Source organism: Sorex fumeus, unplaced genomic scaffold (genome assembly GCF_029834395.1).
Source record: "Sorex fumeus unplaced genomic scaffold, SorFum_2.1 ptg000155l, whole genome shotgun sequence".
In the NCBI taxonomy this organism is placed as follows: Eukaryota; Metazoa; Chordata; class Mammalia; order Eulipotyphla; family Soricidae; genus Sorex; species Sorex fumeus.
The window spans coordinates 2,908,435-2,934,609 of record NW_026606212.1 but is presented as its reverse complement, the minus strand read 5'-3'; the positions used below and the strand labels follow the sequence as shown (position 1 = coordinate 2,934,609).

Below are 26,175 nucleotides of genomic sequence, written 5' to 3'. Positions count from 1 at the left end.
TCATACAATGATCGATTACCCGACCCTCCACCAGTGCACATCTTCCACCACCAAGGTCCGCAGTATTCCCTCCTAACCCCTCCCCCGCCATGGCAGGCAGTCTCCTCTTTTGTATTGCTTGTTATGAATGGCATAAGGTGTTGCATGCTCCTAGAATTCTAAAATTTTAGATAACTAGGGTGTGGAGAAATCTCTTCAGTGAGCTGCTCTGCTCGGTTAGGAGATTCTTTTGTGTGTCTCTGGATCACGGCTGTTAAGGAGCTTAAGTAGCAGCAGGAGGCAGTTTGTGGGCATGACCTCCAGAGTCCCATGGGAACAGGGGGATGAGAAGGACCGGCCCATCCCCTATCCCTTGAGGCCTGGGGTTTGCCATCACTGAACCTGCGCACCTGCACTTCTCACTGGATTCTGGAAGTTGGCGGCCGCCAGGGTTTTTAGGGGGCAGGTGGAGGGACGACGCTTGCCCCCGTCAATCAAGTGGATATTTAATACAACTTCTAACTAATCTTTAGTTGAGTTCTAAGAAATACAGGTCGTTAGAAAGTCAGTCTTAAAAACAGAAAAGGGGCCAGAGAGATAGTACAGTGGGTAAGGCACTTGCCTTGTACACTCCCAACCTGGGTTCACTGTCACTGTCCTCCCGTTGGTCATCGATTTGCTCGAGCGGGCTCAGTAATGTCTCCATTGGAGACTTTATTGTTACTGTGTTTGGCATATCGAATACGTTCCGGGCAGCTTGCCAGGCTTTGCTGTGTGGGCGAGATACTCTTGGTAGCTTGCCAGGCTCTCCGAGAGGGGCGGAGGAATTGAACTCGGGTCGGCCATGTTGGCTGCATGCAAGGCAAACGCCCTACCGCTGTGCTATTGCTCCAGCCCAACTTGGGTTCAATCCCTAGTATTGCATGTGGTTCCCGGAGCATCATCAGGAGTGATCCCTGAGCACCACACCAGGAATAAGCCCTGAGCACATCTGAGTAAGGCCCCCCCTTGAAAAAACAATGAAGGGAAAATGTAACAAGCAAATTAACAAAGTTATGTATTTCAATAAATAATTAGAAAAGAGAACTAAGGAAATTCTATTTTTTAAAAAAGTCAGTAACTAAAAAGAAAATCACTAGAAAAGCTCAACAGTAGACTTGAGATGGTGAGAAGAATAATGCTGCCATAGATGGATAAATTTATCCTATTCAAAAAAAAAAAAGAAAAACCCATTAAAAAGACAGCTTTGAGAAACACTGCTCTGGTATCTTATAGACTATCCCTTGGTTGGGTTCATGTGTTGTTTTCTCATTTTAAACTAAGGTTATCACTTTGAGGGATGAATACAGCAAAGGTGGAATGCTTTCCTATTCTCTCACGGGTGTCATGTTATGTAGCATGTGATGAATGTGTTTTCTATTTGTACTGAGAGAAGGCTTCATAGGGCACGTGCTTTACTGCTGCGCCATATTCACACCCACAGTCTTGCTTTGCGTCTCTGTGTTCCTCATATAAGCGAAATCATCTGACTAGTTTAAATCCTTTAAGGATAACCCATCATGTCTGCAAAAAAGTTCCAACAAGGCTGACATAAAAGAAAGGGGAAGGGTTGGAGCGACAGTACAACAGGGAGGGTGTTTACCTTATACGCGGTCAACCTGGATTGATCCCCAGCATCCCATATGGTCCTCTGAGCACCGCCAGGAGTGATTCCTGAGTGTAGAGTCAGGAGTAACTCCTGAGCATAGCCAAGTGTGACTCAAAAATAAAAAAATAAAATTAAAAAAATAAAATTAAAAAACTAAAACAAAAAAAGATCATTAGCCACAACTATGTTTAGTTTTAGACCTATTTAGAAACTAAATGGGAGAGAGTACAGTGGTTAAGGTGCTTGCCTTGCACATGGCTGACCCAGGTTTGATCCCCAAAAAGCCTAATAAATAAATAAATAAAAGGCTAGATGCTCAGAGATTTCTGTATAGATCTATCATGTAGCTCATGATAAAGTTGGAGGATAAAAATAGGCTTCAGGGCCAGTGAGAGCGCATACAGGAGGCTGAGTTCCGATCCCTGGCACCGCAGAGTTCCCTCAGCACTATCAGGAGCCACCTCTCAGCACTGAGCCTGAAGTAGTCCCTGAGCAGTGCCAGGTGTGGCCCCAAAACCTAAATAAAGGAATAAATAGGAAACACTGGGCTTGCACAGGTGCCTTTTTCTCAGCAAGTTTCCTGCTGGCAGCTCAACTACACCAGTAGTTCTTGGATTTGGCTTCAGACTGTAGACTGATTTACTCAGGGCCGGTGCTTTTGATCTGTGCAAAGTGAGCACCAAGGCATTGATCTGCATGAAAAGCAAGAGATGCTCTTCTCGATGATTCTTAGGTGACACTGGACACCCCGATCCAAAGAGCTCTTCTTTCAATGTTCCAAAATTTACTTTTTAATACTGGGGGGTTAGGCATTTCTCTTGCATTCAGCCGACCCCAGTTCGACCCCTGGTGCCCCAGACGACCAGGAGTGATCCCTGAGATGAGGAAATGGGGTTTTTGTCACAGAAGAGCTCTGCTAGGTAGACTGGGATGATTGCCAGCTGGGCTCTGGACCGAGATGGTCTACATTCAAGTTCCAGCTCAACGTCTCAGCGACTCTGGTCTCTGGCTCCTGATTTGCTCCTCTGGGACTGAAGCAGCTTCTAATGCTGATGCTTTAGTAGGATTATGTATGCAGATCGCTTAGCCCAGTTGTCCTGCACAGGGAAAACCTTCAGAAGTTAGGAAGTCAGCTACTTGTGTTTTAGAAAAGTGAAAATTTCAGGCGTCTCAGCCCAGAGTTCTAGGGCAGAAAAAAGGATTTTCTAGTAGTAGCAGAAGAGCTTGGAACCAAGACACTCTCCCCGCGGGTGTGTGCATCTTTTGTATGTTAGAGATCCGTTTCTCGGGCACCACACATCGAAAGGTCTTTCCTCACTGAGTTTCCTTTCATCCCCTAGATGAGGCTATAACCACAAATGAGGTTATAAACCAATTACTGCACCACGTTGGTGCGATGTGCATACACCAACTCAATCTTCTTGCTACCAACCCCAATCTGCCAATCACAAGTGTCTTGGGCAAGCAGCATCCGATTGAAGCACACCATCTTAGCAGTATTTGTGACATTATGGAGAAGGCCATGGTTAATGGAGATTCCTGTATTATACGTTGCATTCTCGTCGTATTCCAGGTAAGCACACTGTTTTGGAGAGAAATAAGATAATAGAGAAAAAGAAGCACAAATCAAAGCTCATTCTCCCTCATCCTCATCCCAGAATTCGAATTATCCTTATCTTCCTTCCACTGTGGTTAAGGGAAAGTATTGTTATCTGTGGCTCATTGCAATAACTACATTGTGAAACATTTCCTGTAATTATACCATGATATAGTCAAAGAGATTATGGTTAATAAAAACTCACCGTGTACTTCACAGGGATCCTTTTCTCCCCAGAAGAATTAGCATTTTTAGATATGCCCCTTATGTTTCCATAGGTGGTATTTAAATTTTTCTTCAGCCCACAAACTGAAAGGAATCGAGACATCATCCGCCGGTCAGGATTGCTTCTTTGGCAGTTGTTGATGGCTCCGAAAGATCAAATCTGCCACGAAATTCAGAAGGAAGTCTGCCTTGCCATCAGGTATGCAGCAAGCAGTAGTCTTGGTGCCAAATGCTTCCCACCTCATTGTGCTTTTCGCTGAAGGCTGGAAGAGCATGACCGTCTCTTCCCGTTCCCCATGTTGCTCCGTGGGTTCCTGTCTCTGGAGCAGAAATGCTGTCCTAGCAGTCTGCTCTTCGCTCTGCCAGTACTATGACCTTGGTTGTTTCAAGGCTTGGGTCCGCCTTTAGGGAACAGAACCTCGTACCGTAAGGAACCTTCTGCAACGCTTCACTGTTGTGCTTATGGTCAAGATTTCATGGCCATGTGCTAGCATCAGCACTGAACAAGCTTGAACACCTGAAATTTGTGCTTCGCTTTATTTGCACATGGATTTCATGTCACAGGAAAGAGAAAAAAATCCTAGTGCTCTTTACAGTGCATTCTTCATGCTCAGTTGGAAAAGTTGAGAAGCAGAAATTTCGCTCCTCAAAGGACCACCCCTAGTGGGGCTGACTTCCAGAGCTCTGTCCTCTACAGTCAGTTCTGCCACTTACCTGGGAGGAGGTGGTTTTGATAATCGACAGGTGGGGGGCGAGACGGTTCCCAGCTAACAGGAGGTGACCAAGCTCTATCACAACAATGAATTTAGGTCAAACTTTTCCAGTTTTATTTTCTTTTTAGGTAATCAAATTGGCATTATTAAAAATTTAGGTATTGAGAAATTGAATTTTTCAGGACATTTCCATTTAAAAGTTTTGTTTGCTTTCCTGTCATTTCAGCTCTGGTTTGAATATCTTGTACCCAGGTGAAACGGAAATCAATAACTTACTTAAGCTGGTTTTAACAGAAGGTGAGATTTCTCCTTTAATTATCTTTTGCAGCCATCCTTTTTTTTATGCTCCTAAGGAAGCAGCTAACTATTAAGACAGCAGATATTTTCATATCTATTAGTCATCATTATTTTTTATTTGTTTTGTTTGGTTTGGGGGTTCTCAGCTATTCCTGGCTCCTTGCTCAGGAGTGACCCCTGGTGGTGCTGGGGATCCTATTCAGTGCGGGCGATGGACCGCGGGTGGGCCCAAGGGGGTGCGTGGAAGACAAGGGCCTTAGCCCCTGTGCTGTCTCTCTGACCCAGCCATTGGTACTTTTTAATAAGACGTCTTGCAGCACCACAAAATTTCGGAACGACAGGAAGCACAGAGAGGAACAACCTCTCTGTGTAAATCCTTGGCACCCACCCACAGCCATGCTTAAAGCAGGACTACTGATTCGGAAATTAGCTGAGGTTCCCATTTGCTGCTTTTTGTTTAACCTATACATGTTGCCCCTATATTGTTGGCAGGCTGCTTATTAAAGAACTTTCTTCATTTGTACTTTTGGGCCACACTCGCAATATTTAGAATTTACTCCTGGCTCTGCCCACAGAAATTTTTCCTGGCGGTGCTCAGGGGCCCGTAGCGGACGCTGGGGATTGAACCTGGGTCGGCTGCACGCAAGGCAAGCACCTTGCCCACTGTATTATTACTCCGGGCCCCAAAGAACCTCTTTTGATCCGAACTAGTTTTCTAGATGTAATTCCACGGGGAGTATACGGAGCTTTGTTTTGTGACAGGAGAGAGAAACAGCGGCCTTTCCCAGCTGAGGGATGTGATCCTCACCAATTTAGCTGAACAGCTTCAAAACAACCGATTCGGCAGCGAGGAGGATGACCATTACAGGTGACGCCAGTTCCGTTACTGCTTGCCTCTGTGCTCTTCTCAGGAGCCGACTTACTCTTCGGGGGCTTGATCAACTGAGTTTCTTGTAATAGCTCATCAAATAATTGCCATGTGAAGAGTAAGGCATGCATCAGTTGAAAAAGTTCTACAATTGCCCTCAGGGATTATAATAACATGTTAGAGTGTTACCAGTAAACTGGGACCTGCAGTAAGTGGTATTTAGTGGAATTAACTGGAGACCTTATGTAAGAAATCTTGGGAGCGGGGCCCATGATCCATATTGTCTGTGAGAGAGGATGAAGGTACAAAGGGCTGGAGAGGGGAGGAAGGGGTTAGCTTTGCTATAAAATTTTGGACTAGGTGGTTGGATACCAGTTTATTTTTATCCCTCAATTTAGATAATAAAATTGTTAGTACCGTTCTCGAGTAAGGTGATTTGCTTATAGAATCAATTTTATGTTTTGTGTTTAATCATAAACATTACATAATTTTATGAATAAAATTTTATGTATTTTATAAGTTACATAAGATCGACACAATTTATTATATGTTCAAATCTATCCAGTGATAGTCATTAATTTTCATAAACCATCAATATCTCATTGTTCTTTTTTGGACATTTTGAAGACTAAATGATGAGCTTTTACACTACATTCTGAAGATTGTTGTCAGAGAATCCTGTATCTTAATCACTAAGTGCCAAACTGTCTCTAAAGATGATTTTCAAAAACTCCTTTCAACTGTGCCTGTAAGTAAATATATGTTTGATTAAGCAACCTTTTCTCAAGTGTTCCTTTTTTCACGTTAGCGTGTTGAGGTGTGTGTGTGGAGAGGAACACATGAACTTTCTCAGAGTGCAACTGAGATTAATGAAGTCAGTGGATGGTGATGGCAAACTAGACAAGGCGGTGCTTTCAGTACTTACAAAGTATGACACTGCTTTCTCCAAAGACTAGTTTTTCTTGATGCAATAACTGTTTGACTGAATGTGGATGTTTTTATTTTGTTTAAACTAGCAAGTAGCAGCATGCCCAGGCTCCATCCCCCATGAACTCTGAATTCAGTGTTGCTTAGACATCAGTTTAGAAAAACTGATAAGTGTAGAGAAGCTGATAGAGATCAAAAGATTCTTTCAAGGGGTTGGTTGAGTCTCCTCTGACTGAGATGGATGTGAGGGGCTGGGGAGCAGAACTGTCGAGGCAAAAATTCGAGTAAGTAACATGATGGATAAGGGGGCTGAAGGCAGGAAGTTATGGCGAATGTGTTGAATCATGTTTCAGAAGCCCTGTGTCAAGTCAGTAAGTCACCTAGAAACTAACTCCATCTGCTTTTATGCTTTCTCTTTTGCTTCCCTTGTCCAAATCTTTAAAAACATGAGGATCACATGCTTCCCTTCTTCCAGTAGGATCTAGATCATTTAAGTGCCCTTGTTTATGTTAAAGGCTGCATCCTCCTGCCTGCGCTATCTGATGGCAGTTCAGAACCACCTTCTCAGTAACACTGTTTTGATTAAGCCCGATGAGAGCGATGACAGTGACAACTCGTTGCAGGGAGAGACATTGAAGGTACAGGTAAACACCAAGCTTTATTCTAACGATGCTTTTCCACCCAGTGCGAGCAGCACAGCTTAACTGGCTAACTTTCCGTGTGTTCTGGTGTCAGATTTCACTCTGTGGCTTATATTTTTGTGAGAGAGGGAAGATTGGGGACCTCATTTCATAGATTTTTATGTCACTGCACAGTGATCGCCATACTTACATCCATGTGCTCCTGTCAATCTTTTTGTGCCTTTGTTTATTTTCAGAGTTTTTAAGAATAACCGTGAAATATGGCACTTACAAGTGATCTCATAAGTATTTGAAAGTTATAAATAAATCTGAAAGCATAATATTTGAAAAATATTTCTCTTTTGGTTGCCTATTCTTTTTTCAGTATATTCTTTTAAAATAATATTTAAAAGGTGATAATTTTCTCATAACCGTGATATTAAGTTAATTTAAGTTTTAAACCTCTAGTTTATTTCATTTTCTCTGATTATCTTTCAGTCAGTTTCTGTGTAAATTCAATAGTTTGCTCCCTGTGATCATTTGTAGCAATTAAAAAAAATGATAGCAGTGAATGTTACAATTTTGACAGGTACTCAAGGCTGTTGTTTGCTTTGTTCTTCAGAATTTCATCTTTGTGGGAGAATTAGAAAAATCAGTAAGAATTTGATTCTTCTTGATTCTTCTTAAATTTTGGCTAAGAGACTGAAAAAGTAACCACAGAAGCCTTAAAGATGACAGCCACCATCACCATCAGTTTGCCTTTTTCTTACCATAGTATACATGATAATATTTTTATGCAAGTTTATATTGATGAGTATATCACTTAATCAGTTATTAAACAGGCTAGAATATACAAATTAGTCATTAAAATTGCTGATGCTTCTTATTTAATTCTCTTGCTTAGTTTCCTAATCAATAAAAAGGGAAGATAATTATTGCCCTCAGCAGTTGCCGTGAGGATGTCTAGTCAGTTGAGAATTCCTTTTCTCTTTATGATAAAAATATGTTAATCATACCATAAAGGGCCCCAGAAAATTCCACCACTGAAAACCAGTGTTTTCTATTTGAAGGATCAAACTTTTAAGTTCTTAATGAACTGATGGGAAAAAAAAGTGCTGGTTCGTAAAGGCAGAATAGGCTTGGCTGTTGAGGATCTCTGGGAAAAATTAAAACTAGATTTTTTTGTCTTAAGACTTGGTTATGTTCATTAATAGAAAATATAAACTAAACATTTCTATAATCTTAACTAGTGCACCTTAACGAATATTTAGTATTTGTACTCAGATGAACTCTAATGGGTATTTTTAATGCCAAATAACCCATGTTTAAGTTTAATAGCCTGTTGACTGCTACACTAGTCTGCTACGTTAATTAAAATTTTAAACTTGCCTATTTTCAAATGTGATGGATTTAAGACAATAAGCAAAAAGGTCACTTGTACTGTTTCAGAATGTTGTGTTTTTGTCTCATTTTATTCACCGCCTCTACATGCGCCTTTTACTGTTCTGTTTTTCTCTTTAGCTATCCTCATACCACCCAAGGCAGTCTTCCACCTGGACAGTTTGTGGCTGGCCACGGAAGCGCTCTTGTGCTGGCGGGGATGGGAGAAACGCGTTTTCTCCCGGGGCTCGGCGTGCTCCTGGTGAAATGCTGCGTATTCTGTCAGCACTCCAGGCCTTAGTCTCCCAATCCAAACTGCAACTTGCCATCATAGCAGAACTTCCTGCGTTGGCTTGTTTTGACCACGTCATTATTTCATTTAAATGCATCGTTGAGTGCATCGTTTCGTGTGATTGTAAGTGTCTGCTCATCAGAAAGCTCCAGAGTAATACTTAGATACTTTCTGCCTAGGAGCTCAAGGTCAGCATATTGGCGCTGGCCACCCAGATCCTGACGGGGTGTGATGAAGTGTTGGAAATGCTGCAGCAGGTCACAACTGCCCTCATCAACAGTGACATGCCTGACCGCGAGCAGAGGTAAGAGCCTGGGGACCGTCAGGGACCGCCCCTCACGCAGCTCTTTGCATCTTAGAACTCCTAGGAAAGTGCTCTGGAGGGCCTCTGAAGTGCGTTATGTAAACCTTTTCTGGCACGAACCAGGCTTAGGGAGGAAACCTTTACAACTTAGCGCTCCTCCTCTTCTCCTTCAGCGGTACAAAGGAGACACTTGGGGACTGAATCACTGCAAGTATAGGGGTTTCAGCTAGTTCAAGGAGCTGCGATAAATAATGTATCAGATAAGAGTGACACCAGGGTCCAGAGAGATAGGACAACGGATAGGGCACTTGCCTTGCATGCGGCTGAGCTGGGTTCAATCCCCCATGCCCCATATGACCTACTGGGCACTGTCAGGAGTGATCCCTGAGCACAGAGCCGGGAATGTGGCTCTGAGCCCTGAGTACTCCCAGGTGTGGCCCCAACAAACAAATGACACTGGGGGGATTGGGGACATAGTTGTGGCTTGGTGGTAGAGCACTTGCTTTGCATATGCTCAATGTTCCCATCCCGCAATAAAATAAAAGAAAAACAAGCTGTTGGTTCCTTGTACATGAATCAGAATTGCTGAGACTATGTGTTTCCTTGAACTTTTTCTAGGTTAAAAGGCTTGGAACAAGTTACCAAGGCTACCATGCTTGGTCACCTTCTTCCAGTTCTACTCACATCCCTGATGCATCCGAATCTCCAGACTCTGACCATGGCTGATGCTCTGATGCCTCAGCTGGTGCAGCTGGTGCTCTACACTAGCCAGGTAGGACCCGTGGGCAGAGCAGCCCTCTCGCCAGCCAGCACAAGTGCCTCGGGCGCCAAAGACAATACACAGAGTTCTAGTTTTGTGAAACAAATGGCAGAATTGATGCAATAGAGAAAATCATCTGCCGGCTCGTAAAAATGGATAATTAAGGGGAAAAGTTATTTGCTTGACTAAAATATTGCATTGTTTTAGTGGTGTCAATTATGGATCACCTATTAAAATGCTATTTTCTGCCAAAAACAACAGAATCAGAGAGTGAGCTTGCTGCGGGGTGCAGAAGGGAGATGTCCCTGGGACATTGGTGGAGGGAAGCGGGCACTCTGATGGGGGTGTGGCATTGGGACGATGTCTGCGTCAAAGTATCATTAACAGTACTATAAATCCCAGCACCTCAATCAAAATGGAAAAATATTATGAAGCCCTTGCAAAAAATTTAAATAAAACACTATTCTACGTGCTCCAGAACTCTTGCTAGAATGGCATACAGAATTCTTTTTGGCTCTTGCTAACTAATATAAATGATACAATCTGTTCTAGCGATAAACAAAATGATATTAAGAGGTCTAAATAGCAAAGTATATTTCCTAGCGAAGCCTGGAAAACTGGAATTGGTAAAAGACGATTTAAGTAAGAATTCCCTTCTGGGGGTGTTGGGGGAGACCTCCCAAGCGTTGCTCAGGGAACCTGGAGCCACTCCTGATGCTATTCGGCTAACCAGGCTGGACGTTTCCATGCTAGGGCCTGGTCATGCAACACTCTGGGCCCCACCTGGAACTCCAGGCCCTGTGCATGCAAGGTCGTACCCCTGGTCCCTGAGCTAGCTCCTTGCCCTTTTAAGTGAGAATAGCTAGAGAGCTAGCTCCAAGGGCTGAACACATGCTCTGTATGTATGAGGCCCAGGTTCTATCCCTGGTACTGCATGGTCCCCTGAGCATCGAGCTGGGAGTAATCCCTGATCACTGGCTCATGGAGACCTCAAACCAAAATAAATGAATAAATTTGACTCCATGTAACTGACAGTAAGCACTTTAAGGAATAATTATATGTTTCAGACGGCTTTGCTGCTTAAAACCCAGTGTCCAGTGTTTGTCGAGATGGGCTGTTCTCCATGTGGCACAGTGGACCAGAAGGGCAGACTGTTTCCCGAAGAGAGGTGAGGGCTGCTCTTGCTGCAGAAGTCTCGTTCTTGTTTCCTTCTGGTGAAGGCCTGATACTTCTTTCTCAACTATATATATATATGTAAATATATATAATGTATATGTATATATATGCATATATATATTTGGGGGTTTTTTTGGGCAAGGATTTCTAACTGGGAAAAAAGAGACTTCAAAATTTCACAGATAATTACAGAATCGTAGATTTATAGGAGCAGATTAGAATAAACTTAATGGATCAAGAGATTAGTTTAGAATTAACAAGATTTCTCAAAACTAATGATAGGGATAGAACAAACGTTTTAAAAAGTAAAATGACTTCTATTTCTAGGTATTTATGTAAGAGAAAAGAAAGTGTAGGTTATTATGGTGACTCAGTGTCAATTTACTGGTGAATAGATACACAAATTGTGGTAAATCCATACAACCAGATCCTACTCAGTAATTAAAAGGAGCAAAATGAGAATGAATCTCAGAATACTTACACTGGGTATTAAAGGTATTAAAGGAATTCAGTTTCACCCAAAAACATATTTATGATTTTTTTTTTTTGCATAAAACCAAAAAGTTCAGGGGCCAGAGCAATAGTACAGCAAGTAGGGTGTTTACCTTGTACAAGGCCACTCGGGTTCAATTCCAAGCACCCTGAATGGCTCTCTGAGTTCCACTAAGAGTGATCCCTGAGCACAGAGTCAGGGGTAAGCCCTGAGCACAGCTGAGTACAGCCCTCCCAAAAAACAAAAAGCTGGAAAGTACAGACTAACTTCAAGTGACAGAAAATGAAATTATTGTCCAGAGGAACAACCTTCCTGGTTATATATACACGTGACCGAAAATAGCAAGTTGTCTGCTTCAGCGAGGTACAGGTTAGGGCTGGGATTGTGGCTTAGTGGTGGAGCACCTGCCTTGTGTAAAAGGCTCTGGGTTCCATCTCTGGCATTGCAGAAAAGAGGAAAGTTCAGTTTGTCCCATGTCACTTATATCTGAGTAAATCAGTAACAGCGCTGATCAGAAAGGGACGACTTGTGGGTCTCCCTAGAGCAGTGACCTGGAGCAGTGACGAGAAGGTGTGTCTGTGCCACTGGCTACTAGGGGCCATTGTCACATGCAATTACTGAGCTCTCACAACATGGAAAGAACTGAATTTTAAATTTTAGTTTGTATGCAGTTTACATGGCCACAATTGACTATAGAGTGGTCAGTGAAGAGTTAAAGGCAAGTAAGAGTTCCACAGTAGCTCAGTTCAAGTGCTCGGAGTTTGCATTGCAGGACCTGAGGCTGTGGAGTCCTTGAGCCGTCAGGTCCAGTAGATCATTTTTTTTTAATCAAATCATCATGAGATAGACCATTACAAAGCTGTTCATGATTGGGTTTCAGTTGTACAATGTTCAATACCAATATCTACCAATGTACATTTCCCACCACCAGTGTCCCCAGTTTCCCTCCCACCAACCCCCGGTCGATGGCAGGCACTTTTCTTCTTTCTCTCTCTTCTCTTGTGTATTTTGGTTTGCAGTACAGGTACTAAGAGGTCATCATGTTTGTTTCAGGGTGTTCAGTATTTTAAATAGGAAGGTACAACTGGAGTAGCTTTTTTTTTGACTGTGTGACAGCTTTGGGGTGTGGACGTGACTGCTGGGTCTTCCCAGGGAGATGGGGGTGGGGGGAGGTAGCCCATCTCAAACCCAAGAAAGCCTGGAGTTTTCAATCACAAAAGCTGCACACCTGAATTTTCACAGATTTGTATCTCAGTGAGGTCCATCCCTAGACAGTGGAGTCTGGCTAGGGGCATGGTGGTCATTTGGATTGTGGGAGCAAGCCGCTGCCCAGGGCTCTGCTTGGGCAGGCAGCAGGCTGACCTGCCCGCTTCGGTTTGCCCTGGTCTGTTCAGACTTGCGTGGGTCTGAGATTAACTGTAGCTTTGGATCTCTTTCGAGATCTTATTTACAGATCTCTGGCGCAAGGTCGAAAAATGATCTTGGATTGGCTGAACCGGAGGTGGCTTGTGGGCGTGACTCCCACATACCTAACCTTTGGCAATTTAGTTTCCAACTGGCCCTGTGTTGTTGGAGTCCAGCCAAAGGCATAGTGGTGATTATGGGGTGTCAGGAAGGCCGGGGGCATCACCAGGTTGACCTGCTGATGGCACTGCACCCTCTGGGCCCCAGTGGCAACAGAGTAGTGGCCCTGGCAGGGACTAGGACTGGGGCCAGGACTGCTACTGTTCATGACCCTGGCGCTCTGGGTGGATTACAGTCACCAGGCCAGCAGAGCCTGACCAGGGGGCACGTTCCCCCACCCTGGATCCCCAGACAGTTGGTGCTCAGGGAGGTTTTCCTCCACAATATGCTGTGGGTGGCACAGACTGTGCAGGCTGGTCTGGGGAAGAAATGGGGTCAGGGACACCCTGCTGGCCGTGATTGCCTGAGCCGGCCCCCCATGGTGGGAGCCCGGGCACTCTATGGTGCCAAGGTGAACCCAGAGAGCCTTATTCATTCACACTAAACGTCTGCCAGCGTGGCGGCCGATTGCGCAGCGTGCCGAGCTGCAGTAGCCCTGGTCACTGTCACCCCATGGGCCCCGCGGCCATCTGCGCAGGCCCACTCTGGCCACGCTTCGCGCTGGGTGCCGGTTTGGTGCCGTTTAAGCCACTTTTTTTGAGAGAAAATATTTAAAAGGCACAAATAAGTCATTCATGCAGACATTTTAAGACCCCTTGGGCCCCTCTGCTGTCACCGTTTTCTCTCCCACCAGGCCCAGTAGATGTTTGAAGAAACTTTTCTCCAGTAAGAATCACACTCCAGGGGGGAAAGGGTGAGAGTCCAGCTAGGAGGGTGCTCACCTAGCACGCGGCATCCCATAGGGTACCCTGGGCACCACTACCAGGAGTTACCCCTGAGCACCCCGGGTGTGACCCCAAACCCCAAAAAATAAAGAATTACAGTCAAGAGGGGTCACGCAGACCCGTGTGGTTCTCAGCACTTACCTGAGAGACCAATCAAAGGAACCTTCATCGAAGCTCAGCCTGCAAGATCTGGAAAGTGGCCAGTTTATAGTTTTTTTCACAGTATCTTAATTTTTTGTTTTGTTTTTCTGAGTAACTTTGCATGCAGATTGGCAATGTTATATCCCAGATATGATCACAACTTCCTCTGAGAGAGAGAGAAAGTTCCCCATTCTTTTTTAAAAAATATTTATTTATGTTGGATCCCATGAGAGACACAGTTCCATAGTTGTTCATGATCGGCTTCAGTCATAGAATGTTCCAACACCCGTCCCTTCCCCAGTGGACATTTCCCATTGGTGGTGGAAGAGTTCCCCCATTAAAAAAAAAAAAGCACATATGCTGCCCAAGCCCATGTGCCGCTTGCTCCCATGTGACCGAGCACATGTGTCGCCCACATTTCTCCTCTTGAGATGTGTACTTTCATGCTTTCATATCTAATGCTGGGATGTGTGTAGGGGCTCTCTCCGCCCTTGGAGAAGCCCGCGTTTTCTCTTGAGCACATTATTCTCTCTCTTTTCCTCCACATCTTAAAACCCTCCAAATAAAATCTGTTTTACTACCAAAAATAAATAAATAAATAAATAAAATTTTACAGTGTATGCATTTTATTTTTCCTGCTCGTAAGTCACTTTCTCTGTTCTTAGAATGCTGGAAGAGAAGGAAGAGCCAGGCTTCCTCACAGGCTTAAAGATCCCTGCTCCCTGGGCCGCCGGGAAGACGGTGGAGACCGTGCACCCTGTCAGAGACAACTATAAATTCAAGGAGACCGTCCACATCCCGGGGGCGCGCTGCCTGTACCTGAGATTCGACAGCAGGTGCTCCTCACAGTATGACTACGACAAAGTAAGCATGAGCCGTTTGGTAGCTCCTCTGAGACGCCCAGCTCTTCAGTGCTTCTTCTGTTTCTTTGCTGCCTACTTATTTCCGTATGCAGATCTCTCAGGAGAACTCTCCTAAGCTCATTCCCTGGAGGGTAGTGACTGGGGCGTTAAGGAGACAGCGTCTCCGCAGGCTGCGGCCGTTGTCTGAACGCTCTGTTCAACGGGAGTCCCAGAAGACGCTCCTTTCCTCTCTGCCTCCCTCCCACCTTTCCTCTGTGCTGGGAATTCCTGTCGATGGCTGAACCATTGTCTAGAAAGGTCTGACTGTTGAACTCTTGGGGCTTCTCATGTATCTTTTGGGAGAAGGTGACTTTCAGATGAATTTCTGATCTACAAGAACCTAGGTTTATATTGAGTTAAATTGGTTTTTTTTCTCTTTTGCCATTGCCCACACAGATTTTGAGGAAGTATAGTTTTCTACCTAGTAGCTTAATGATTAACAGTCAAAGAAGGAGCTGGAAACAGTGCCGGGCTAAAGGCCATGTCTAGCATGCAGCAGGCCACGATTGGGTTCCTGGCACCCCGGGTGGGCTCTGGCACGGTGGGACCCTGCGGTATCACATCCCCAGGCTCCACATTCAACCAGTTTCCCCTTTGACCCAGAATCGCCTGAGCATCTCTTGGCCGGGCTCTCTCCCTTTCAAAAAAGTAAAAGGATCAGGGAAGTTGTTTTTTTTTTTTTATTTTTTTATTTGATTGTAAATTATCATATTTAGCATATGAGGAAATGCTAATGAATTTATGTAGCACATAAAAGAGAACTAAAGAATGATCTGTTAGCTTTGAAAAACAAGACTTTTAAAATGTAGATTGTTGTCTTTATTCTTTGAACTGTATCTTGGCAAATCATCCTTCTTCCTGTCAGAGGATACCAAAATAAAAATAAAAGTACTTTTGTTTTCACACTCTGAAGGGTTAACTGGATCTTCTGTGGCATAGTGAAGCATCCAGAGCAAGCTCTGGGATCCTCTTCCTGTTACCTTTTAGAATAGTGGCGGTTCCCAGGTGGGACAGGAGTGTAAGACTTGCTTCTAGTGGGCCGGAGAGATAATCCAGCAGGTAAGGCGCTTGCCTCGCATGCAGCTGACCTGGGTTTGACTTCCAGCTCCAAATATGGCCCCCGAGCACAGAGCCAGGAGCGATCCCTGAGCACTGAGCCAGGAGTAAGCCCTGTGCACAGTTGCGTGTGACCAAAAAAATACACACCAAGCAAAAGAAGACTACTTCTAAAACCCAGCTTGTCTAGAAGCAAGAACATGTAGATGTTTTGGGGGCCGGGGGGTGTGCTTTCAAAAACTGTCTCCGGGCATCAGTGGCATTCCCTTCAGAGTTTGCAGCAGTAGGTACCCCATTTTCCACCTTCTAGTGATACGACTGTTACATAGAAGTGGGACATTTTAGTTGGTGTCATTTTGTGTCTCCATAAAAAAACCCCAAACAACGGAAACCAGTAATTCACACCTTTCCGTGTTTGCTGATCTCTACCTGCAGCAGACTTGAGTGTTAAGTGTGGCTGCAGAGAGGCTGACCAGCTGGGCCAAAGTAACCCTTTTCCAGTGCTCCTTCACTGATGTCAGCAAAAGGCCCAAAAGGGTCAAGAGTCACAGAAGGGCCAGAGTCTGGGGCTACCAGTACCGCTTTGGGGTCTGAGCTGAGGCCCCCCACGCAGTGAGTGGCAGCCAAGAAGACAGGATTGGCTAGTTATTCAAACTTTCTTCTTCCTCAGAAAGTCTCTGAATGTCAAATAACCTCTCAGTGTTTCTCCTGTATGTGGAGAATTGGGCATTTGAATATGAATGAGTGGCTTTTATTGAAATACTGATACATGACAGCTGGCCCAAGAAGAAGCAGCTTCCTTTCTAGCCCAGATTTATGTCTTTCTTTTCTACTACTTTCTTTTCTACCATTAACCAACATTCTGAGATATCTGGCTTATTTTCAATTTGTTGCATTTAAAAAAAAAATTCTTGGTTTATTAAGTTTTGGAGTTTGGGAGCTTTTATTTTGTTGTGATGCTAGATAATGACCATCTATCCACCTGTATTTGCTTTTATTCTTATTAATTTGGGGGAGGCTTTAAGGGGCAGTCTACTTATTAATGAGTTAAAGATCATTCACTAGGATTAATATTGCTATTAAAATACATGTGTGGTAGTTCAGCATGGCTTTTAGCGTCTGGTCCCCTAACCAATTAAATTATGGTAATTTGTAAAATATGTTTTGATCTCAATGATTGTTATTACTTTTGGGCTTCCCCATAAGTAGTAATAACTGCATCCAGGATAAAACAGTTATACTGAAGAATCAGAACTATTAGTTAAATGTAATGACACTAGTACCTGGTTATAAATGTATTTTTAAACGAACTCTTTTTTGCAGCCTTTTTATTTGTAGACGTTGTTTTTGTTTTTCTTTTACAGTCTAACAGTCTATTTTCTGTTTTGAAGTTGGTGATATACGCGGGGCCTAACACAAACAGTAGGAAGGTTGCTGAGTATGGAGGCAACACACTGGGATATGGCAGCCGTAGTGTCTTAGGAACTGGTTGGCCGAAAGACTTGGTGAAGGTATGGTATCCACCTCTGCCGAGACACAAAAACCAACTCCTGTTCCGCACAGGCTCAAGTATTAACTGTAATTCCCAGACAGATTTGTCATGGGGTGACTGTTGAGGTGGGGCTGACCTTGCCAGGCTCGTGGACGTGATCTGCTTCATTCATAGCGGCCTTCTTAGCACTTTTAGGGTGTCAGACCCCTGTGCAGTCTAGAACTTGTGTCCGTTTCACAAGTTACCCTGTGCACTGAGGCGGTCACAGCACTTGTGTCACTGCTCACTGCTTGCTTCTATGCTAGGTTCCTGGAGGATGGGTGTCCGAGCACCACCACGGTTTTGTCAAAGTGATTCATCAGGCATTTGTAGCAAAAATAACGATTCATTCTCACGATGAAATTTGGGCCATGTTTTGCCCATTACAATCTGAATACCTCCGCAGGCTTTTCCCGAAGCCTTTATTTTACATACGCTGTCGACCCTCGTTAATTCAGCCATAGACTACCGAGGGTAACTACTGAGGCATAGTCTAGATGCATCCAAACTTGGATCAGCATAACCAGGAAGTGTTCCCTAATGTCCCGCCTTTTGTCTCTCACTCATGGCATTAGCTAGACAGCACAGAGCGTGCCTGCCAGCTCTGTGTGTTCCTCAAGAGTTGGCCCACTTTCCTCCCTTCTGGGCGCAAGTGAGGTGGCCCAGTGGAGGGGGGAGGGAAGGATGCACAGAAGCCTAAGGAATGTGTTGAAATTATGCTCCAGATTTGATTAATCTTTCCTCTTATCCCGCCCTTGGGCAGTCACAGCCCAGTCCACAGATGTCTTCTCCCCCAAACTACCTGTCAGGAGAGAGCCCTGAAGGTTGGTGTCTGAGTGAGAGGGGGTAGCACTCGAGTCAAAAAACAGGCGAGAAAAGGAGTGAAATAGTGTTATGGTCCCTTGGAAAGGGAATTTCTGAAAATCACTGCCTTCCTGAAAATTGTGTCTTGTTTTCTCCCCTTAAATTTTAAGGTGGAAGGAGATACCGTTACCTTCTCCTTCGAAATGAGAAGCGGCCGAGAGCACAACACTCCTGATAAAGCCATGTGGGGCTTTGCTTGCACAGTTCGTGCTCAGGTACTGGACGCTAACCACTGCTCTGGGCATAGTGTACTTTCCCCCTGGGCTTCAGTTTATGTCCTGTTTGCCTTGGAACCTAGGCAAAATGCGAGCAACTGTTTCATCCATCTCTTCCATTTGGTGATAATTGATTATTAGTAATAAGTTGTGGCTCTAGGGGATAGAACTCGTTGTGGTCAGTAATCAGTGCAGTAGCCTGGGAAGAGTCTGTTTGTTGGCCCTTCATCCTCAAAGCCTGGGGTGGCGACCGGCCACCAGCTGGGCGCTTAATACCAGCAGGCACTTGGATTCTGGGTTTTAAGAGTAGAATCAGGTGATTTCCCTTCTGTTCCTGCTCTGGGAGCCTCTGCTTGATTCGTTGTTTTATATTCTGCCTATGGGTTTAGTTCACCGTGCCCATTACTCGCTTTCCCCACTACTCCACCCAGGGTATCTTTGTAAATTAGTTCTTGTCCCATTTTGGAATAGATAAAGAGTAGTGAGAATTCTAGAAACCCTTCCAGAGCCTGAGCTATGAACTCGTTTTAGACAAAGAGGTTTCTTAATTTTAAGTGAGCTAAGACTCTCTGCGCTGGGATTGCCTGCTAGGATGGAAGCTCCACTGGGGCAGGGATCTCTGTTTTGTCCTCTGCCATATCTCAAGCATCCAGAAATGTGACTGGAACACTGAACGAAGAGTCCCTGAGCAACCATAGGGGAGTCCTGGGCATCTTGACTCCAGCCCGGATGGAGACCGGCAGAACCTCGCAGGGAGGCCCCTGCTTGCCGAGGCACTGCCAGGGCAGCTGAGGGAGGCCCTGCAAGTGCTTTACATGGTTTTCGGTGTGAAGTCTGCTGGGCTCTTCTCTCTCCAGAGTTCTGGTGACCCTTCACTCTGGGGTCTTCCCAGTGCCACCACCTGTCTCTGCTCTGGGGTGCTGTTCCTCTGTGCCATGGCAGTACTTGGTGCTGGTGCTGACGCAGCCTCTCCCCTGTGCGCTGCAGGAGTCCTCGGAGGATGTGTCGGGAGGCCTGCCCTTCCTGGTGGACCTGGCCTTGGGGCTGTCTGTGTTAGCGTGTTCCATGCTAAGAATCCTCTACAACGGCCCCGAAGTCACCAAAGAGGAAGAGGCCTGCCAGGAGCTGTTGCGGTCCAAGCTCTTACAGAGGTAACAGAGGCGCAGCCCAGGCTAGTTCTGTTCACAAAGGAAAAAAGGAATTTTTGTGAAATGACATTTCTAGTGCATTTCCCAGCAGATGGTGCCTCCTGTCCGACAACCCCAGGGGTCACTGTGTCTAGGAAAGAAGATGGAGTTTACACCAAAGTGCCTCTGGTCTTACTTTACAAAATCCAGAGTTAGAGCCTTGAATTGCGTAAGCTTTTTCCATTCCAAATATTGTGGAATGAAATTAAAAAATTCCCAGAAGGGTGCCGAGGAGATGGTTCCAAGGCCCGGAGCACAGGTTCAGTCCCCAGCATCACGAGGTCCCTTGAGCACCACTAGGATGACTGAGCTAGGAATAACCTCTGGACACTGCTGGGTTTGGACCCCAAACAAAATCAAATAAGAATCCTGCCGGGGCTGGAGAGACCATACAGAGGAGGGAGTACGTGGCTTGCAAAAAGCCAACCAAGGCCCGATCCCTGGCATCCCATATAGTACCCCAGCCCGCCAGGAGTAATTCCTGAGTGCAGGACCAGGAGGAACCCCTGAGCAGCACTAGGTGTGTCCCATGTGTCCCTCCCTGCCAAAAAAAAAAAAAAGCATCTCCCCCCAACTCAGCAAACAGCAAGAGTGTTTTTGTAGGATCTAGGTGAGGGGTGGGAATGTTGTGGGGAGAGGGCCATGGTATAGCCATGCCATTCTTTTACCTTTTCTTCTAAAAGTTTTCTTTTAAGGAACGTCGGGGAGAAGGTAGATTTCCCAAAATGTATGCTCATTTTTCTTTAGCCTCTGGAGGTTTGACGAGCAAATCCTTAGCACATAAGGTTGCTTCCCTCCAGGGTCTGTCTGCAGACCTCCAGTAGCTCTCCGGCTAGGGAAGTCAAGGATTCCCTCTCCGTCTGCGCAGGTGCCAGTGGCAGGTGGAGGCCAATGGTGTGATCTCGCCCGCCCTTACTCCAAGCCCGTCCCCGCTGCCTCTGACCATCGAGGAAGACCGAGAGTTCACCTACCCCTCTGACGTGCTGGCGCCTCCCACCGGGAACTACTTCGACCTGCCCCGCATCCGGCTGCCGCCGGGAATCATGATAAAGCTCAGGGAAATTTCTGGGCGAGCCAGACCTCAGTTCAGACCAAGTATAAAGTATGTTTGACTCTGTAGCCTTTTATTTTTCCCACCAAAAACACTGTTTAGAACTGAGTTTGCTGTGGTGGGTTGAGGGATGGTGGCTGGACAGGGTGGATTGGGGCGGGGACACTGGTGACGGTAGATTTGTGTGCATGAAACCCTATCACAGTAATCATGATAAAAAAGTTTTTGAAAATTAGGAATGGGCTGGAGAAACAGTACAGCAGGCAAGACACTTGTCTTACACGCTGTCAGCCTGGGTTTGTTCCCCAGAACCACATGTGGTCCCCTGAGCCCTGCTAGGAGTGATCACTGAGCACAGATCCAGGAGTAAGCCCTGAGCACTGCAAGGTGTGCCCTCCCTCCGAAAAATATAATCACTTCACTTGATCACTTGATATCCCATTACTCATCGATTTGCTCGAGTGGGCGCCAGTAACGTCTCCATCCATCCCTGTTGCGTGCTAGCATAGCCCAATGGCACCTGCTCCTTCTAGGAACATGAAGAGCCTCAAACCGATTGTTCAGGGTCTTGACGAAGAAGTCTGACCATCTCATAGGTGGGAGGTTACGGGGCTGAGATCTCCAAGTCTGCACAGTTTGGGACTGGACCTTCCAGTAGCTCGACAGTTACACCCACCAACTGCCGTGTAACCCCATCAAAGGCCAGGATCCAGAGACTATAATACCAAGCTCCTGGACTTCTTAGTCTCTAATTCTTGCCCTCAGAGAACCCAGCAGGCTACTGAGAGTATCATACCAGCACATATCCCTGAACAGGAACACCTGTAAAAATATAATAATCCCCTTAAAAACCAACAAAATAAGAGCCCCAAAACTGTTCTAGGGCCAGGAATATCACAGGGCTAGAACGTATGCTTTGTGTGTGAGAGGCCCCAAGTTTGTGTAGTCCCCAAACGCAGTCAGGTGTAGCCCTGGTGGCCCCCCACGCCACCACTGGGAGTGTTCCAGTGTCCCTTGAGCTGTGCTTGGGTGGTATCTTTCCCTGCTCCCAAAGCAGTGATAGAATGGTTGAAGGGAGCTTATTTCTTCCTGTAGACTAGTAAACTTTAAATTTTATGGGGGTTTTATTTGTTTGTTTTGGTTTGGGGGCTACATCCGGCGATGCTCAGGGGTTCCTCCTGGCTCTGCACTCAGGAATTACTCCTGGTGGTGCTCAGGGGACCATATGGGATGCTGGGGATCGAACCTGGGTTGGCCATAGGCAAGGCAAGCGTCCTCCCTGCTATAGTCTCTGCAACCCTTTCATGTTCTATTCACTTGATGGATGTTGTCCAGCACTCTGGGGCTTCCACAGGTGAGAGTTGACACGGGTGTCTGGGGAATTGTTAGCTTTTCCACCACTTCTTGTGTGCTGAATCAGAACCCTTCGGGAGGGGCCCAGTAGTTTCTGTTTTGGGGAGTTTTCCTTGTGATTGTAATGTGCCCTAAAGTTTGACATGTTCTAGGTTTTTTCTTGTGCAGTTTTGACCTGTGGCAGGATTAGGGGACATCTGACCTGCAGAATCTCAGACCCATGAAAGCACATGGGAGGAACCTGATATTGAGTGGGACAGACATGTGTGTTTCTCACTGGCCGCCTGAGACCGTTTTGCCTTTATAGGATATGATTATGTTAGAAATATTAAAATGGCCTTGGGAAAGAAAAAATTGTTCCCCACCCCTGTTCTATGGAGTTTTAAGATAGTTCTTTGTTTGGATACTTAGAGGAGAGGGGAGGGTGTTAACCTAGAATGTGAATAAGGTTTATAGTTCCAAGCAGCATCCTGTGATTGTCTCTTGCTTAAGGTCTGTTTTACAGGCCTCTGTTGCCTTCTGAAACAAGACTGGGGGTAAAAACTAAAGAGTTAATGAAATTTATAATGAAAAATAAACAAGATCACAGTGATTCAATTTTAAAAATAAGTGAGCACCATTGTTTCTAGCTCAGTATCCATGCCCACTAAATGCCGTAAGCTACAATACTGCATAAACTAACTGGCAACTAAATGGTTCTGAAGATTGTATTTTTTTCTTTTTTGGCTTTTTGGGTCACACCTGGCAATGCACAGGGGTTCCTCCTGGCTCTGCACTCAGGAATTACTCCTGGCGGTAGCTCAGGGGACCATATGGGATGCTGGGAATCGAACCTGGGTTGGCCGCGTGCAAGGCGAATGCCCTACCCGCTGTACTATCACTCCAGCCCCTAAACATTGTATTTTTAACCTAGACTTACTGTAGTTGTAGTATGACACTGTCAAAATAATACAGATTGTAGAAAGTGAAGTCCCTTCATTTTACATTTTCAGCTTTATCAACCATTGTCAGTTTTATCAGTTAATAAATTATTGACAACTAGATTTCAAAGTTATCATAATATAGTTGGGGAGTTAATTCAAAGGGCTGGTGTGTATGCTCTGTATTGGGGCACGGGGGTCCACATTTATTCTCTGGCAAGGCCTGGTCCCCTGAGTACCACTGGGACTGATCCCCAAAGCAATGAAAAAAAACCCAAAGCAGGGAAAACCCCCTGAGCATTGTGGGTGTGGGCCCCAAAACAAAAGTCATGCCTTCTTAATGTAATAGAGAGGGTGAAATAAATGCATAACATGGTTGCGTCTTGTTTTGGGGCCACAGCTGGTGGTGCTCAGGGGCTGCTTCTCGCAGAGTGCCGGGCAACTAACTGCTCCTGGCAGGACTCGGGGCCGTGCAGTGCCAGGAATGGGCTCAGGCCCCCTCTTGCAGAGTGGGTGCTCATCCCTCTGAGCTGTCTGTCCGGCCTTTGGGGTATATCTAACTCATAGCTTCAGTCCCCAACTTTTGAAGCGTTGAATGCTTACCCAGAAGCTAGAGCTGACTGATTTCCATTGACCTCCCAGGGAAGTGATTCAGCCCGACGTGATGGAGGAGATGGTGGTGTCATGCGTTATCAAGCACTTGAACTTGGTTGATGCACTTCAGTCCCTAATAAATTTCCAGTATCAGGAAGAACATGCTGAGGAATATGATTTGTTATGTAAAATTATGGGAGAGACCTTTAAGAAGCTCAATGCCATGGAGAGGCAGCTGCAGGTAAGTGAAAATGAAAACATTCTCTTTTCCTCTTGGAACTTTCCAGCAGTTTCCTCCCCAGAAACTTAGTGAAATTTAAATGTGGTCCGAATTTTTTATTTTTAAAAAACTTATTATTACAATTAAAGTTTACATAGTTGCATGTGGTTTGTTTTATTTTTTTATTTATTTTTTTGCATGTTCACACATTGTTCTGATATTCCTATTAGAGTGTTGCAGAATTGGAACAGAAATGGCAAAGTGAGGTTGACGAGGCCATTCAGGGGAAACTGGAGAACAACATGCCTTTCTTCTATGATTACCATTTTAATGAGGTGAGCAAACAGTCTGACTTATCATCAGGCTTTGTGATTGATTAACAGAGCAAAAGTGTATGCCATTTGCATAGAGATAAATGTCACTTCTTAATATGTGTACACTTCCATTGGCATCCATTTCTTGAAGGGATCAAGTAGAATTGGTTAGATCAACAGGCCAATGATAAACAGAGTAAATTGCTGATGAAGTTGTTTAATTAATAAGTTTTATATTTTGGGTTCGAGTGATAGCACAGCAGTAGGGCGTTTGCCTTGCACGCAGCCAACATGGTTGACCCGAGTTCGCAGCCAACATGGCCAACCCGAGTTCGATTCCTCCGCCCCCTCGGAGAGCCTGGCAAGCTACTGAGAGTATCTCGCCCGCACGGCAGGGCCTGGCAAGCTCCCCATGACATAGTCGATATGCCAGACACAGTAACAACAAAGTCTCCAATGGAGACGTTACTGGGCCCGCTCGAGCAAATCGATGATCAACGGGAGGGCCTTTACTTACTTTACTTTTATTTTGGGTGGGTTTTTCTGTGGGGGAAAGTGCAACTGACGGTGTTCAGGCATTATCCTTGGTCGTGCTCAGGGGACATTTGTGGCGCCAGGGATTAAACCAAGGGTGGCCGTATGCGAGGCAAGCGCCTTCACTATCTCTCTGGCCCCAATAAGTTCTTTTGTGTGTGTTTGTGTTTTCCTTGTCATCGTTGTTTGGTGTTCGAGATTGAATCCGGAGTCTCATATTGATGAATCTGTGCTCTACCATTGAGCTACACCCATGGCTCCTGATTGTTGGTTTTCTAAAGACATGATCATCATTACCAAACGTTGTTTTCATCTTAAAATAAAAGGCAGAGTTGTAAGCACTCAAGAGAACTTCAGAAAGTAGTCGTTGCCATTTTCAGTAATTAAAATAGCTAGCAATGATCTATTTCTGACATAGAAATAAGGGCCCAGAGTGGTGGTTTTTCCCCAGAAAATGTGTTTCTTTTAACATATGTGAAGTGAAACTTGTTTTGCAAATCCAGTATACCATCTTTTCTTGATTTTTCCTTCTTTAGAACAAAATGAAAGAACTAGAACTTTTGTGTTCAATGAAGGAAGTCTCCTTTGATGGAAATGATCTTGAAAACATGGTCCTATCACTGAGGTTAGTGATGTTGATAACTGTGTGAAGCAAAATTCAACCGGGAAGCTCAAAACAGAGTGTGGTAGCCTAGCTAGCAGGTATCTGTGAAAACATTACGCATCCACTCAGCATCACAGAGTGGGAGCTCATTGGAAGTTTTCATTTTCATCTCAAAAAAGTAACATAGGCATCTGAAACTGGACCAAGGAACTAAATTGGCCGCAGTTTCAAAAACATTGCAAGGGAGCTGTGAGCTATGTTTATCAGGTTAGTTTGTTTAGTTTGTTTTTAGTTTTGAATTCCAAACTTCTACCTCGTTCTCTCTCTTCCTATATATTGTGATTCTAAGAACAACGAAATGCAGATCAGCCTTTCTTTACAGGGAGAAGTTCCTGCAGGAAGTGAACTCTCTCACTCACAAGCTCTCCCACCCCCTGGGGAAAACGAAGACACTAGTGAAGAGTTTAATGAACCGAGCCGAGCTCTTGCTGCATGTGACCATTGCAGCCCAGTCTGGCCTCACGAGAAGCATCTCTGGGACCCCCGCAGAAACTCCAGGTACTGCTGAAAGCCGCCTGTCCAGGGCCTCTGCAGTCATCTGTTCATGAATTAGCATCAGCTACTGTTTACTTCGTTTTACTTTTTATTTATTTAATATTTGGGTTTGGGGGCCACACCAGGCAGTACTCAGGGTTTACTCCTGGCTCTGTGCTCAGGTATCAATCCTCCTGGGCTCAGGGGACTCTATGGGGTTCCAGGGATCGAACATGGGTTGGCCAAGTGCAAGTCAAGTGCCTTCCCTGCTGTACTGTCTCCCCAGCATCAGCTACTATTTAAAAGATGGTTCTAGAAAGGAAAAAAGAGAATTCAGCATATTTTATTGTGCATTTTGCTTTTTCCAGCCAAGAAATGCTTGCCATTTAATTCCTGTGCTGTGTGAGTCAGCTGAACATCAGGCACTTGCTTACCATGGGCAGTTTTTCTTGGATATAGCACTATCCACTGTCCTCCCGTTGTTCATCGATTTGCTCGAGTGGGCGCCAGTAACATTTCCATCGTGAA

The 26,175-nt window shown here is 45.1% G+C and overlaps 1 protein-coding gene across 7 annotated transcripts in view; it reads left to right on the top strand.

Annotated features, from left to right (window-relative positions):
- The window catches only part of HECTD4 (HECT domain E3 ubiquitin protein ligase 4), a 157,077-nt gene that overhangs the window by 69,668 nt on the left and 61,234 nt on the right, over window positions 1-26,175 (top strand). For 3 of the 7 annotated variants that reach the window (XM_056107119.1, XM_056107117.1, XM_056107116.1), the window contains exons 12-29: window positions 2,968-3,200; window positions 3,503-3,648; window positions 4,389-4,459; window positions 5,222-5,327; window positions 5,955-6,075; window positions 6,770-6,898; window positions 8,726-8,850; window positions 9,469-9,622; window positions 10,678-10,778; window positions 14,434-14,632; window positions 17,091-17,237; window positions 18,232-18,336; window positions 19,324-19,487; window positions 20,392-20,625; window positions 23,490-23,682; window positions 23,892-23,996; window positions 25,046-25,134; window positions 25,496-25,671. In XM_056107119.1, the coding sequence (XP_055963094.1) occupies window positions 2,968-3,200; window positions 3,503-3,648; window positions 4,389-4,459; window positions 5,222-5,327; window positions 5,955-6,075; window positions 6,770-6,898; window positions 8,726-8,850; window positions 9,469-9,622; window positions 10,678-10,778; window positions 14,434-14,632; window positions 17,091-17,237; window positions 18,232-18,336; window positions 19,324-19,487; window positions 20,392-20,625; window positions 23,490-23,682; window positions 23,892-23,996; window positions 25,046-25,134; window positions 25,496-25,671 (2,598 nt within the window). The remainder of the gene's footprint in view (window positions 1-2,967; window positions 3,201-3,502; window positions 3,649-4,388; window positions 4,460-5,221; window positions 5,328-5,954; window positions 6,076-6,769; window positions 6,899-8,725; window positions 8,851-9,468; window positions 9,623-10,677; window positions 10,779-14,433; window positions 14,633-17,090; window positions 17,238-18,231; window positions 18,337-19,323; window positions 19,488-20,391; window positions 20,626-23,489; window positions 23,683-23,891; window positions 23,997-25,045; window positions 25,135-25,495; window positions 25,672-26,175) is intronic. The other 4 variants (XM_056107121.1, XM_056107120.1, XM_056107122.1 and 1 more) reach the window with 3 other exon arrangements.